At 37.9% G+C, this 16,058-nt stretch overlaps 1 protein-coding gene across 2 annotated transcripts in view; it reads left to right on the top strand.

The window, feature by feature from the left end:
- The window catches only part of LOC149087768 (LIM/homeobox protein Lhx3-like), a 103,676-nt gene that overhangs the window by 68,781 nt on the left and 18,837 nt on the right, over window positions 1-16,058 (top strand). Inside the window, exon 1 of one of the 2 annotated variants that reach the window (XM_089231673.1) lies at window positions 8,979-10,364. The exons of the other annotated variant lie outside the window; for it this stretch is intronic. Within the exon in view, the coding sequence (XP_089087799.1) occupies window positions 10,238-10,364 (127 nt within the window). The 5' untranslated portion in view covers window positions 8,979-10,237. Of the gene's footprint in view, window positions 1-8,978; window positions 10,365-16,058 lie in introns of those variants that run through there. 2 annotated transcript variants of the gene reach the window in all.

Genomic DNA, 16,058 nt, shown 5'->3' with positions numbered 1-16,058 from the left:
TGGCGGAGGATTTTATCCGTTATCCGATTAAGCTGGAACGTAAGTCGGTCCAGCTTAATCGGATAACGGATAAAATCCTCCGCCACCAAAATTCCTTCCATAGAGACGACGTTAAAGTTCCCCGCTTAAAATGATCATTTCAGCGACTTTTCCTCCGCTTAATCGAATATTACGCTTCACACATCAACTGTTAATGCACATCAACCGCTGTACACATGTTTCCACTGAATGAAACATTCGGAATTAATGGAAAATATGTTACATCTAAGTTAAGATAATAGTATTTGTGTCCAATATATATACATTTAATTACTTTTTGTTCTCTGTTGAGCCAATAGGAGGCGCTGATTCCTATTTTTTGGTGAAGAGTAGAAGAGTTAGGTACTGTTGTCATCATTGCAATTAAATATAATTTCATTCATTTCTGATGTCTGATTTATTCGAGTAGCTTTATTAATATTGATCCTTCATTAGTTTCAATATACAAACTATATTAACGTTGTGAAATGGCAATTGAACTGTTCCCCGCATAACCGGATATCGCTTAGTCGGATATAAGTTTTATATAGAGCTTTTTTTTGTATGGGGGAGGGACAGTAAAGGTCTTGGCCTATAGGTGGATCCCCCAAAGATATACTGGCCATGACTGGCTAAATCGATTTTTCACCTGAATCCATCAAGGAGAGAAACGAAAAACAAACTTTTCGGAATAGTATCAAAAAACATCGCTTTTTTTTTCCAACACTGTACGGTCAATTACGCGAATTCGAGTACGATTTATGCATGAAACGCATCGTGAGGTTTGCTCGAGTCACGTGCAGAACCTCTATGACCCCTCATCTCAACCTTTCGAATAGTCACGTGACCACGCGTCGACCTTTTTTTCGCCACCTTGCTAAACACGGTCAGCGAACGCCAGGAAGCCATGCACCGCAAACGAAAACAAAAGGGAGAGAATAAAACATCGTTTGACCCTTCATGAAAACCAAAAATTACATGTTATTCGGTGGAGGACACTTTTTCCTTCCGTCGTGCACATGTGGCTGCATGTTATCACGTGGCGTTTCGATATAGAAATGATCGAGTGCGTACATGAGGCATGCTCCCGGAAGGGGTCACTCGACCAGTGATGCAACCGTCAGAGGTCACGTGACCTTCCGGGAAAAACCTCAATTAGTAGTCTGTGGTGAGGAAGTAATTCATGTTTGAGTGTTGACACTATCGCGAGCATTCGAGAATGTCTCTCTGTTGTATATAATTTTTTTTTGTAAGGCTGACAGAACGATTGGTCTATGGGGGTCCGGCGTGGGAAAATTAGTACTTGTCGTATTCCATTATTTTAATGGAATTGGATGAATACATGTAACTCATGACATACGTAATCAGTGGATATAGGATATTTCTCCCAGGGACGCCCTTACTAGACGCTGGGCCTGGTGCGAAAATTTTAGCGCAGAGCCCTCGCTCCGATTTTTTTTTCTCTGAGACGGAGGGAATCAAAAAATTCAGAAAAAAAGATCATGAAAATTTGGAATAAATGCAAGAAACAGTTTCAGAATTGATGAAAATTGTGAATCTATCAAGAAAAAAAAAATTCTACAGACGTGATGGAAATTCAGAATTTATGAAAGAAAATATTGTTACCGTAAATGCGCCCCCCCCCCCCCCAAAGAAAACGCGGAGCCCGTGTGACCGCACCCGTCTAATACCTTCTATAACCTCCTTAGCAGAAAGCCTCCGCGCGAAACTTTGACGTCACTGAAATCGTTCATTTCACCTGTAGACATTTCCCCTGCCTGATAGCAGTCCGACACATACTAAATCTTCACCTTTTTTTGAAGTACATTCAATGACTATAGGTGAAATGGAATAGAAGGTGTTGGTGCGTTGGACACCCTTGAGGGTGGCTTTCACCATTTCTCCCATTTTCATTGATGCTGTATAATGACTATTCAAGTCATCAAGAATTGAAACTTTCAACCAGGCCTCAGAGAGCAACCATACAGTTCTCTCGCGACTTGACCCCTAGTTTCCAGTGTTACTGTTTCCCGAAGGCTTCATAAAAAAAAAGCAAGAGCCCCGAATGTCTGCGTAATGTGTAGTCCCTTGCACAAAATAGTATGTCGAGAATGGTTTAAATCATACTACTACACTAGACGACAAGCTGTCATAATAGAGAAAAAAAGTAGCAATTTTCAAGAAGTTAAAAAAGGCGTCCCACAGGGCTCGGTCTTAGGGCTGATACTATTTTTAATTTACATAAATGAACTGAGTAAACTAAATCTAAATGGTAACATTATATCTTTTGCAGATGACACAGTTTTATATGTTGAGGATACAGAAACACATAGTTTGGTTAAAAGAACAGAGAAAGACCTAACAAAAATAAATCACTGGCTAATTAAACACAAATTAAAAATAAATACACAAAAAACTAAATTTATGTGCACGAAAACAAGAAATATAAATGACAGTACAGAAATTCACGTAAAATTACACACTCACTGCCAATCTCAAACTATATCAGTATGCAATTGTGAAGAAATAGGTAGAGTGTTCAATTATGAATACTTAGGAATAACTATACAAGATAACCTAAAATGGAACATACATAGTGAAAAAAATGATAAAAAAAACTCAGAATGTATTCAGGAGTGATTTATAAAATTAAATACATTGTTGATAATAACTTCTTGAAAGATATCTTCTATGCGTGGGTTTATTCAAATATAAATTACGGAATATGTGTCTGGGGAGGAGCATATTATGAAAACATGCGCAATCTAGACAATCTTTACAATAAATTAAGAGAATTAATAAATGTTCCAACAGAAAACAAAAACATACAGTGCCACATATTGACACTGAGACAGAACTACATGTACAGAATTTATCATCAAAAACGAAGAATGGTTAGTAAAAAAAGGAAATAGAACCTCGAATACATATAAAAATATCTATCAAGTCCCTAAAAGTAACAAAACATCATTTCAAAAAAGTTTTTATTACACCGCACCGAAAATAATGAACTTCATCTACTCATCTAATAGTAATAAAAATACAGATTACAATGTCTTTATTATGATCAAAAACACAGATATTAATGCAGTACTTTGAAATAAATTATTGCACCAATGCATATTAATTATATACTAAAATACATCTAATGAAGGAAAGACCTGTTGCTGAGGGACAAAATCATGTAATTAAAATCATATAGGCCTGCTGGAAGGACTTCATAGTCCCTTGGGGCTACATAGTGTATGTATTATATGTGTGTGTGTTTTGTGTCGTGTAACATATGTTTGTATTTGTATATTGTATTATATATTTGTATATTGTAATTTGCTGTTTTGTTCGTTTTAAAAAAAAATAAATAAAAAAGATCAGCCTTTTAACATTGATTCTCGATGCAGTCAGTCAGGTAGCCACTGTCAAACACATGGAATTAGCAGCCATCTAAGATGATGCCAGCTTAGACTATGTCGCCTCCGACGCTATAGCAGGCGCGTATCTAGGGCGATGTATCGAGAGGGGCGAATAATTGTGTCAGACCAATTTCTCCTATATTATTATTCGGCTCTTGGGAAGGTCCATTGGACCCTCCTCGCATGGCCATGCCTGCGCCATAAAGGTCTATTTTCCTGATAACACAATAAAGAACAAACCGAGAAGCCGGGGGTGGCCACAGTAATTGGTAGAATGAGTTCGAACACTCAATTCTTTTTGGTGGATCCGCCAGGGTCCAGTGTTAATGGACGAATATCCGAAAAATATGTATATTCGGGGGGAGTGTTTTAGACCTGTGGGTGCTCAGCTTGAGATTTGTGCAGGAAATTCTCATTTGTGAACTATTTCATGGGGGGGGGGGGTGCTTTAAAATGATGTCCTGTTTCGACACCACGGGTGGGATGCACAACTCCAAATTGCCAATCATCTCCGGGAGCTACCCAGAAGATATTGTGGCTGCCACGGGGACTCATAAACTGTCTAGTCAACAGTATGATGACTCGCTACGAGACTGTTGCATTAAATTAGCTCAGTTGTTCCTCTTTCACAGTGGTCTGTGTGTGTCGCGGCTCCTTAGAGTCGACAGTAACCTTTGTCGGGGCGTCGCAATGAGCTGCGTTGTTCATATGTGCCTGTACGGTGCTCTTTGAAGCGGTTCTTGTTAGATTATTCTCTTAAGCCCTGGATGAACGTTGACTAGGGCAAGGTAGCAGCGTGTGAGGAAATTTTAAGAATCACTGCATAAGCCTCCTTTTAGGTACCATCTCACAGGGCCGGAACTGGGGGGGGGGGGGGGGAGGCAGGGAAGCAACTGCCCCAGGCGGAAAATTTAGACGGTGGCAATTTTAGGTGGGAACAAAGAACACCGTTATAAAATTATGGAATTTTAAAGTTGTGGGGTGGGGCGGCTGATCATGTTTGCCACGGGCGGCAAAAATCGTAGTTACGGAACTGAAATGTCGCAACGTCCGTTTTGAACATTCCTACTTTCAGAAGTATTGCTCACTATCGTGAGTACAGTAGACTCACGACTATCCGATCTAGTTGAATAACAATAATTCTCCGTGATGATAAAATATGAGGAATAATTTAGTTTGCCAAGGCAATACAATTGTTATCAATTTGTGTAATCATTTATCAATGAACAGTAAAATGTGTATGGAATAGTTTTTGTAAGAATTATGTCCACATTAATATTTCGTTTATTTTAAAAGTTTACGTATTCATATGCTGTGAGTTTACATGATTTTATATTCCCTGGAATCAAATTAGGTATTATCAAATTTACCCTAATTATGTGTACAATATTTTTTCTTCAATTTTCTTTTTCTGCAGTAAATTTTTAAAACGTACAAACCATACGTACGCTAGGGGGGGGGGGGGTAGAGCCGAGATTATTTTGTATTTCGCAATTAACTAATGGGAAGTATTTAAAAAAAATGGTGAGAATTCAGTTTTTAAAATTTATATTTTTTCAAAATTTAAAAAATTCATAAAATTCTAACGAATAATCAGATATCGAAGTTCGAGGTCCATTTTACTAACACATGTCGAATAAACATTTCTGCAAAATTTCAGAATTATTTGTACTTCAGGGGTTCATGACACCCTTTAATTTTGTACACCAGTGTATATATATCCGATTGAATCGCTCAAAAAAGCGTGGAAGCAACGGCGAAGAAGTTGTGAGAGCTGGATATAATAACATTGGGCAATCGTATAGAAAGAAAAAAAAAACTTAAATACCACAAATAACGTGCATCAGAACATCGTGCTATAATTTCCACCACGAGATATCATCGAAGGTAACGGTCAGTCACTACTGGCCCAGATACCCTGGGCAACAACAACAACAACAATAACAAAAAGTGAAAAAGTCAGTCTCTCTTCCATCATCCACTCAATACCTGTCCAGTGTGTTTTCACGAGCAAAGTCCATTATACAAGTTGAAAAACCATTTTTAAAATAAAAAAAAATTCTTTTGGATAGCTGTGATAGCAGGAACACGAAAATACGTGCTGTGACGTCATTGATGGTCCTCCATTTTTTTTTCTTTTTTTCTTTTGCGCGCTCTCATGGTCGTGACATGAGAAATAGGGCCGAGAAACTCACGACATGGTTGGAAAAAAAAAAAAATTTCGTATATACGCGTGTTATAATGTGAAGGTTTTGTGTGTGGGTGAAAGTTAGTGATGATGACCGGCCATCGAATAAGATTCAAAAGCCCCGGATGAGAGAGAAAGGATATCTATCTTCTACAAGGGAGTAAAATAATGATAAATGACTGTGACGATTTCATAATGAGATGCTGATCACGAGTTCGAGCCGTAATTTATTATCGAAACTTTCCGAACATTATCTTTTGAAATAGAACTTTTCGGTGCCCCCCCCCCAAACCCCCTCTCCCCATTCGTCGCGAATTAGAGGAATCATGGGATGGCGGAGGGGGGGGGGGGAAGGATTCCCAGGTAACCCTCTCACCCACTCTCACTATCATCATCACCGCTCACAATTTTGTGAAAAGTGCAGAAAACGCCATTAGAGAGAGTTTATAAATCTTTTCCCGCTCAACAAAAGCCCCTCCCAAAATTCTCCGGGCCGCCGCAAAATTTTATTCTACCCTTTACCCCGGGTTGTGTGGAAAACTTTCGCGATCACTCATCATCACCGTCGTCGTGGAATGTCACTGTATGTAAATCAGGGTTATTAGCGACTAAATTTGGGCTTAATTTCAATCAAAATGTCTTATTGATACGGGAAGAAAAATTGCCGGCTAATGTCCTCCCCCAGCCCCGGTCCCGTAATAACGGGGCTTTTTGGCGTGATTAGAGGCCATTTGAATTTCCGATGTTAATGGTGTGTCAAAGCCGAAAATTTACATTTTCCTCTCTCCGTTATTATTCTCCCTATCATAATTATTATAATTCCATTTCATATAGTGACTATTTTCTATTCGGGAATTTTTGATTGTGATTTGAACATGTTTGTAAGTTTAACATGTTTCTTTGGTTCTTCGTCTCGTCGGTGACCGCCACCAGCCAACACCACCTAGGTGTTCTATAGGTGGTGTTGTTTATTTGATCATTTTTGTGGCACCACGGTCATTTTCTGCACACGAGGGCTAATTAGACCGGGACCTACAATTTTTTGCCGACTCCGAACGGCAGGCTTGTTTTTTATACTCATCGAGAAGTTGGTGCGCTAACCCTTCGATAGGGGACTCCCTGCGGTAGCAATTTTTTCTGTGGTCATGTCGTCGTTTCTGTTGTACCCCTGTGTCAGGAAAGTTTCCTGACAAAGGTGGTGTTGTACCAGCGCAGTCTTAAGTAATGGCCTCCCCGGTCCTCGGAGCATTTTGTTGTGGCCCACCGATTATTTTCAAAAAATGGTTGAAAAAAATTGAGAAACGATTATTCTCTAGAATTAATGAAACAAATAAAAAAAAAATATCTGAATTAGTGAAAGAAATAATTTTTGAATTTTCGAAACAAATAATTTCAGAATTAGTGAAAAGGAAAAAACGTATAAATCAATGAGAGAAATAATTTCGTGTTTTCTGATAGAAATTATTTCCCAATCAATAAAGAGTAACCCAATCAATAAAAGAGTAGTTGATGTATAATTATTGAAAGGAATGATTTCAAGATATAATGAGAAGGAAAATGATTTCGGAATTACCGAAATAAATAATTAAAGAATCATTTAAAGCAATTGTTTCTCAACTTTACTGAACCCAAGGACCAGTAAAATATCTGAGATGATTCGACGGACCTTTTACAGCATGCGTTGAGTGGCCATGTGTCCCGTAGCTTCTCTACGGGATATTCCCGTGTTTTGGTCCGTTCCGACTTCATACAATTGTTCCGTTTTTTTTTTTCAACGAAGCTTATTGAAATTTGTAATCTTTACTTAAAATAGTGAATGAAGATGACTTTCATAACTTATAAATTATACTATGATATATAATTGTGACTATATATATGAATACTCATCTCGCATAATTGTCATGTGATCAATGTTTTTTTCCGTTCACTACATTTAATTTCACTGAGAGTTTCAGTATAATAGGTAGGCCTACTTCATTTTCCACCCATTCATAATTTTCAGCCATTTCAGTGAAAATTGGTGATTTTGCTAACTTGCGGCAATGTGTAAGAAAACAATGAGCAATATCCCGTATTTTTCCGTGTTTCAGATCACTGTTTCTCGCATTTTGCTCAATGGAAATGGTCCAAAGTCATGATGAAAGCTTCTTCATGAAATAAAGTTTAGTCAACTGCGATTTGTGTGCTGCAGTGCCCACTCCTCAGCAATTTCAGCTATAATTAGCAAATTTGTCATAAATTGCAATTTTAGCTGCAATTACCTTCATATTAATTAAGTATTGCGATAAAAAACAGTATTTTCCTCAATTATGCGTATGATTATCCCGAATGTGAAAGTCTAATTTCTATTTGAACCCAATAAAAATTTTACTAAACTCGATAAAATTTATTAATAGAGTAGGCCTATTGCTAAAAATCAATAAGAACTTTTTTATTTAGTATTAAAATTACCAAGTCACCTGTACCACCGTTACGGACCACTTCTGGTCCGCGGACCATGGATTGAGAAACGCTGATTTGAAGTCATTTCAGATCAAAATTTATCTCAGAATTAATTAATTTGATCAGTAGCCTAATTAATCACAAACTGTTTCAGAATAAGTGAAAAAAATTATTTCAGAATAATCCAAATTGATAACTAATAAAAGAAATGATTTCAGAATAAATACGTCTTAATTCAATTTTTCTCTTTGCTCAACTTGGGGGTTCATTGCCCCCCTCCCCCCCTACTAGAATGCCCCTAAATTACATAAATTGGTGGTCAGTGGGAAGTTTCGATTTGGTCTGCCATGTCTGAAAGGTTGAAGATCTCTGCCGGAAGGCAATTTTTTTGGGGTTTTTTTTTGCATGATATCGTAGGGATCAAGCAAAATTTACTTCTTCGACTAGAAATATAACCAATTTCAAATAAATTTTCTTCCAAGTGTATATAAATTGTATCGCAGATTCCAATAAGAAGACGGAAGAGAGAGAGACCATAAATACTCGGTGTGTCTGTCTGTGTTCAGCTTCAGCTACTTCACATACGAGAACGAATTCAAATATCTAATCAAAAATTCAAAAAAGAAAAAAATTAAGAAAAAATTTTAAAAATGTGGGATGTGGCTTCACACCTTTTTTTTTTTCTTTTCTCTCACTAAATCTGCTCTTTCCTTCGCGAAAAATAAAACTACCCGAGAGTTATTCTCTAAAAATAGCGAAAAAAGGTGAAAAAAAATTAACCCCGCCCACAATATGTATCCGCTCTCCCGGATTGGACGCTGAAGAAAATATCCCGCCAATGAACTTTTTTCCAACTACGTCACGGTGGAGGTGGGAGGAGCGTCGGAGAGAGTGAGAGGAGCAGTTGCGTCATATTCGCTGGTCACGCGCAGGGAATGAACTTCCCCGCATCGCTAGATCAGTTTTAGTGCACACGTATGGTATGCACTCGGTTATAGCGCCTCATGGTTTACGCGTAACAAGAGCAGTTTTTTTTTTTGTTTTTATTATTTATTATTTGAGAAGCTGGTCACGTTCTCTTGACTGCCGCTGCTGATGCTACTTTTCTTTTCCGGAAAGTCGCCAGAATTCTACAAAAAAAAAAAAAAAAATTACGCGGCGACCTTGGCTCGAGCTTCATTCATCGACGAAAGTGAACGACTTCCTTGAGGTACCATGGAAGAATGTCCAAGCTTCAAGAACGTCAAAGAGACGTCTTAGTTTTTTTTTACCTTCACTCTACCAGTGGAAGAACCCTTCGCGTTTACTGCGCACTAGACCTTAATTTTCCTGGAAGTGTCTTCAACGCAATTCTGGTCAAGAAAGCTCTAAATTCGAGTTCGAAAAAAAACCTTCTAATTGCTCGACTGGACCTTGTTTAACCTGGAAGTGTCTTCAACGCCAAGAAAGTTCGAAATCAGAGTTCAAAAAACCCTTATATATAATTACTAGACTGGACCTTGGTTATCGTGAAAGTGTCTTCAACGCATTTCTGGTCAAGAAAGTTCGAAATCCCTTCTACTCACTCGACTGGACCTTTGTTATCCTGGAAGTGACATGATTGTTTTCAAAGAAAGTCGAAATCAGGATTTATACGTAAATTGATCAAGATAAATACTCAAGGAAATTCAATCTTTAACTTTAAGGAATTTAGTTGTCTTCACAATAACCAATGCCACCAATTGATTTGATATGTCTGACTTAACACAGAAGTCTTCTCAAGTGTTTTTCGCTCCACCAAAGACTAAAAATCTGTCTTTCCACTCACCATTGCCTTGTAGAATGACCACGTGATTAATCTGTGCGTAAGTGAAAAAATAAGAAGAAGGGAGTGCTGGATCCACGGCCAGAGGGTTTGGATCCCGTCGAACGACCTGCAGCCACGGGCAACTACAAGAGGAACTCCTCTAAACCGAAACTTTTTTTGTCGAGTCCGCCGGAGAGCGTTACAGCCGCCAGACTGACCAGAAAGCTTCGACGAGCTTGCCAGAGGCATCCGAGGGGATCGACCAGGAGCAGCAACGGCAACAGCAGCCAGCAGCAGCGTCGCTGCGAATTCTTCAGAGTCGCGAGGGGCAAGAACTGGAAGTTTCGGGAAACGGACCGCGAACCTTCATGCTGCTACGCTCAACCGGTGGTGATGACGGCCGGCAACTGCAATAGGATCGCCGCTAGTCCGAGACCCGATGTTCATAGGTCACCGCCGGCGGGCACTCTGGCCAGTGGACCCCTCGAGATGCCTCCTTACTATCCACCGCTGCTGTACCGTAAGTCCATCTTCTGTATAAAAAAAGCATACCTTCTCTATTATCATTATTTGAAAATCTGTAGACCTAAGGTAGCTTTCTTGATAGCGTTTAATAGTTTTCGAGGGCCTTAAAATTTTCTGCAGGGGCCCCTGGATGGATAAACATCCTGATCCCAAATCATACTACATATATAATTAGCTCACCTTGGCCCTCCACTCCCCCCCCCCCCCGAATATCAAAGACCCAAGCATCGCCTAATGCAAATCAAATGTATAACTTAATAATGCAACTTCTATAAGGACCCTGTATAGGCCTACTGAATATTATTTCGTAAAAGGGTTGGTGGCTTTAATTCTTTGACACAGGGGCTCCAAAGACTTCGTTTTATTGGCACAAAGGGTCCATGGGACACAAAAGTTTAAGAGCCCCCCCCCCCCCGCAACTTTTTCTGGAGGGGGGGGCGAAGAATATATACTGAATATATGTATAGGATTCACCTTGTTTGTGCATTTCTATTGTGTTTTTAAAGGCGGTGGGGGGGGGGGGGCTGGCCTAATTCTTTATATGTAGCTACAGGTAGGCCTATCCCTCGCTTTATGCGATTTCGCTATAAAGTGATTATCAAAGTTGTGATTTTAGAAATTCCAAACTCAAAAATTCGGCTCGGAGTTCAACTGTAATCCTGGAAATGGGCCTGCAAATTGTGAGTTAAATCCTTCGACGACGAAATATATTGGATTTGATGATGTAGCTGAGAGAAATATGAGAGAAATGCTTAGATACAATTCAACCAGATCTCACACTGATAAACAACGTTTGATAACAATGCCATGAGAAATCTAATCAAAAATGCAGTTTCAGTGAAACTAAAATTTCCATATTTGAGGGAAATATGCGGAATTCTCTGGCTTTGCTACTAAACGTCAGTTTTTATAAAGAAACGGAAAATGCTGCTTATCATCCGAATCTCGGCTGTTTCTCAAAAAAAGAGTTAAAGAGTTAGTCTGTTCAGAAAAGGTCTCTGTTTTACCAGGCTGTTCAGGAAAGAAAACATCCACACTCACTAGAATCAGTCGGAAGTAGTGAAGACGGAAGAAGTATTAATTTAATAATTTTAATTAATTAATTAGGTTCAATTTGTTTAATCCTTCTGGAGAAAGCCAACCCTTCTATTCCCATGTTAAATTAAACTCACTTTACGTGATTTCAACTTACGCAACTATTGCGGAACCAATTAATCGCTTGAAGTGAGACGTCTGTACTACGACCCTCTAATTCACATTGTAATCATTTTGCGAGACCCACGTGATTTTAACTTAAAGAAAAAACCATCGATACACACATGCATTGAGAGAAAGTTTTCCGTATTTATTTGCTGTACAACACAGCACAGTATCAATATTTCACATCTGAGAGGGAAATATTGAACTATTTTTTCCTTTATTTAAGGTGACTGTTTTTACGTTTTCTCGGGTCACTTTATTTCATTGTTTTAAATACCGTTTGGGATAAATCGCATGTGGTTTTTGTTTGAATGTGGTATAAAATTATGAAAATAATTGCTATCTTATGAAGGTTTTGGGCAAAAAATATTTATATATTCCGCCAATTATATATCGTCCCCTAATGCCAATCGAGGGGCGCAGCACGAATGTGCAATGTCCTACAAAAAAAAAATAAAATAAAAAATAACGTGATGTTTGAATGTTTACTCTACCCATGTTACTCTATGGAAGTTATATTCCTAAAATGTTTTGTAATGTGTTTCAACAGGGATACACATTCACGTTTAAGATAAAACTTAGATAGCAAAATAAGGTATCCAATCAGCTGATTGAAAAAAATGGGGGGAGGGAATGCACACATTCGTGCTTCTGGCATGTGGGGGGGGGGGGACGGTACGTAAAATTAGCATATTTTCATTACAAATATACAAATAACAAATACAAAGGCCACAGCAAGCAAAATGCCCATCGAGGCGACTGAAAAAAGATGTCAATAAAGATATAGATGTCAAATATACAAAATTATTTTTTGTTATATGAAAACCAACCCAAAAAAAAGAGCAATTATCACGAAAAAAAACTCATGACATACTAACGTAAAACTAATAAAAACAATTATAATAAAACAATTATAATAAAATTGATTATGATCAATTAAATGAGAAGAGAGCTTCTCTCTTACTCCATCTACATCCATTTAAATATTCATGTAACTGTAAATAATTCATGTGCCTGTGTAATATCTATAGATGAAATAAATTTGAAATTTAAAATTTGTTAAAATTTTAAAATACAAAATATACTGCCCATAAAGAAAATTATGGTTGCCTCATCTAAGTATGAATAGCTTCCTGATTTATCCCAATAAGTTGATGGTATTTCTTTTTTAACGTATCAATTGTACAGGGTGTTTCAAAAAGAATCATCCGATTTGAAATACGTATATTACGAAAAATATTGAACCTAGTTTTTTGAGATTAATTTTACATTACATGGTTAATCATGAAGTTTTTTTACAAACCAAATTAAAGGTGCTCAATATGTCCACCTTGGGATGCACGGCATATGTCTATACGGTAGTCAAATTCGTCCAAAACTTTTGCGAGCATGTTTGCATCCGCTGCGAGTGGATTTCTGTGGACTACGTGCGAAACTCTGTCGGTTGCGCTCCACATTTTTTTCTGACATGCGGGAACGGCCAGAGGATTTCCCTTCACAGAGACAACCCGTGCCTCGGAATTTTTTATACCATCGCCTAATGCTCTGAGCGGTAGCTACCTAGGAAGTTCAACACCAGGGTATTGTCGACGAAAAGCACGATGAACAGTTGTTACGGACTCATATTACGCGAAGCTTAGAACGCAAAACGATTTCTGTTGTGCAGTTGCCATCTTGACAAACACTGAAGTGGCGGCCGAAAGGAGAGCGTCAGCGCTACCTGTCGACAACTGCGGGAAACTCGAGATTTCCCTCTTTCTACCCATGCATTATTAGATCCCAACGGATTAAAAGCTGAATAGTCATGATTTTCTTAAATCGAATGATTCTTTTTGAAACACCCTGTATTAGAATTCACCCTCGGAGGTAAGCTATTAGAGAAAAATTCCCCGCAACACCACCATCTTATCGATCTCGTTGAAAATTTTAAACACTTTGATCATGTTAACCCCGCCGTTCTTCCAATGTAAACAAAAAATGAAGTCTCTCTTCATTGTTCAAGCCTTGTGTGCCATCAAGAGCAACAATCAAGTCTATGTCCCACTGTAGGTATGGTCTCCAAAACCTTACGGCAGACTCTAGTTCACGACGAACTAAGCCCTTGAAAAATGAACGAAGTGGTTTAGAAGAACACGAAGACATTATTTTAAGAATGAGACCAAGCATTCTATTTGTTTTTTCGACAGCCGCGGAACAATGTTCAGGAAACCTAAGCCGCTCGTTAATGAGACTTCTCAAATCGGTGACTCTAGTTGTATCCGGGATAGTAATACCATTCAACTCGTAAGTGAAACGCAGGTTGTTTGAACCGTTTGAGCAACCATACACTTGTCAACGCTGTATCCCATGTTCCATCCATTTGCCCTTGCTGAGATCATATTCAAGTTTGTCTGGAATATCTTCCTATTGCTTAGATTCCCGACTACCCCCATGAGCTTCACGGTCCCATCGATATTCTGATCGAGTTTATCGATAAAAAGTTAAAAAAAAAGTATGAGACCAAGGGCACTTCCTTGAGAGACTACACTTTTCACACCTGCCCAATCAGAAAATTCACCGTTGATCATAACCCGCTGTGACCCTATCTCTCAACCATGATTCTATCCAGTTCAACAAGTTGACCCCAATTCCAATCCCACGTAAACTCTTCAGGAGTTTATCATGCTGGACCCGAGAAAATGCTCTCTGGAAATCAAGATACACAACGTCGACGTATTTTTCCTTTGCCCACATACTTAGTCATATGATCATAGAAAGATATATTGCTACTAGATATTGCGCACTAAAAACTGCTGCAGTTTTCGCTCGATATAGCGGCCCCTTCGTCCCGTTGAAAGCGGACGTTATATTGGTAAGGTCGTAATATCGAAGTAAAGCATAAAGTCGTTCTATGAAAACATTTGGGACTTGTTCTGCTGGTCGTTGTGATGGAATAGTCGCTATAACGGGGGGGGGGAGGGTCTATCAGCATGTCCTTCACATAGATTATTGCTATGAAATTGTTCTGCGGCATGAATTAAACATTTTAGAACACTATGAAAACTTTTTGACTTTACATTCGTGATCAGTCATTCGCACAAAAGTCACGTAAATCAACAAAATTTTCAAACATATTGCTTAGTTTTTAGTTCATGGCAGAGTTGATTAAAATTCGGCGAAAGTTTTATAAAGGCATTTTTTGAAAAATGCTTGAAAGTTTTTCATAAAGCGAAAAAAAAAACTTCAGAAAATGCAATTCAGAGATTTCACCATCAAAGTAAGATCATTATAATTCATTTTATTTAACTGACAATAACTTCGGTTCTAATTATCGCAGAGACAAAAATGAAATATTTTTGGGTTTTAAAATAACTGAACTTACAAATATGAGCAAATTAAAAAAATGTGATTGTAGAGTGATAATCGTTATATCGAGAGGCAACATTATCATCACGTGTCATCAAATTTATACACTTTTGTTCTCATCTTTCCTAAATCGGCATTATTATTACCACTAGAAAATGCACTTTCATGTATTTATTCGTCAAAAAAAATTGCAATTGATTAGTTGTGTATATTATCATCTTTTTAATCTTGATAAAAGATTTTTAACTGAATAATATTAAAAATTTCAATTGATTAGTTTTATTATATTATCATAGACGCATTGCCCTAGTAAAGTTGCTTACAGCGTTGTACTGTCGTATCATACACAAAAAAGATACAACACCATTTACTGCCATAGCGTTTTCGGTGATCCTGTGGTGCAAAATATAGATGTACTAAGACTCATTCAGAAGAACAAAACAAGTGATGAAGTTAAAATCAGATTCTAAATGATTTTAAGCAAATTATTACAAAATATCGTTGTAGCGGTTTCAAAAAATATCATTATAGAGGGATTTATCGTAGTTAAGGATATCGTTGTATCGAGAGGAGTTTAATTTTAGACTGCAGGCAATTCCAAACAAGATTTGAAGAAATAAAGTTGTATAGGGATTTATCGTTGTAGCGAGATTTCACTACATGTATCTCACTTTAGAAACTTTTACAAATTTAGGCAGTAATTGTGTTCAAAACCTGCTTCTATGACAAGAAAATACTAAAAAAAGTACAAGAAATTTCCACCAGGGGTGGGCGTAAGGGTGCGTTTTTGTTGTTGTCATCGTGTAGCGCATGTCCGATTTAGTGTACTCAGACACTTCTTCCATCGCTCTATCTCCATTCATTCAAAAGTTATGACCACTTTAAGATCTCGCATACAGTGACATGCGCAGCCTCTTACAATCATTTTCTACCTCTAATCATTATGGGATGCCCGGGAGCAAAAAGGATAAATATTAGAGAAATAAAGAATTTGGAAATTTCACATAATGTGGAATAACTCCTGAAATATGGAAGATAGAATCATGGAAGTAGTGTAGTGGTATAATACGAGTACGTGTCAAATGATAACGAAGGTTAGAACGCCACCTGGCGTAAAATTTAGGAACTTTTTGTACTATCTTGA

This window comes from Pholcus phalangioides, unplaced genomic scaffold (assembly GCF_987345545.1).
Source record: "Pholcus phalangioides strain wild (caught in Gottingen) unplaced genomic scaffold, Ppha-v1.0 ptg000004l_1, whole genome shotgun sequence".
In the NCBI taxonomy this organism is placed as follows: Eukaryota; Metazoa; Arthropoda; class Arachnida; order Araneae; family Pholcidae; genus Pholcus; species Pholcus phalangioides.
This window is presented reverse-complemented; position numbering and strand designations above follow the sequence as displayed.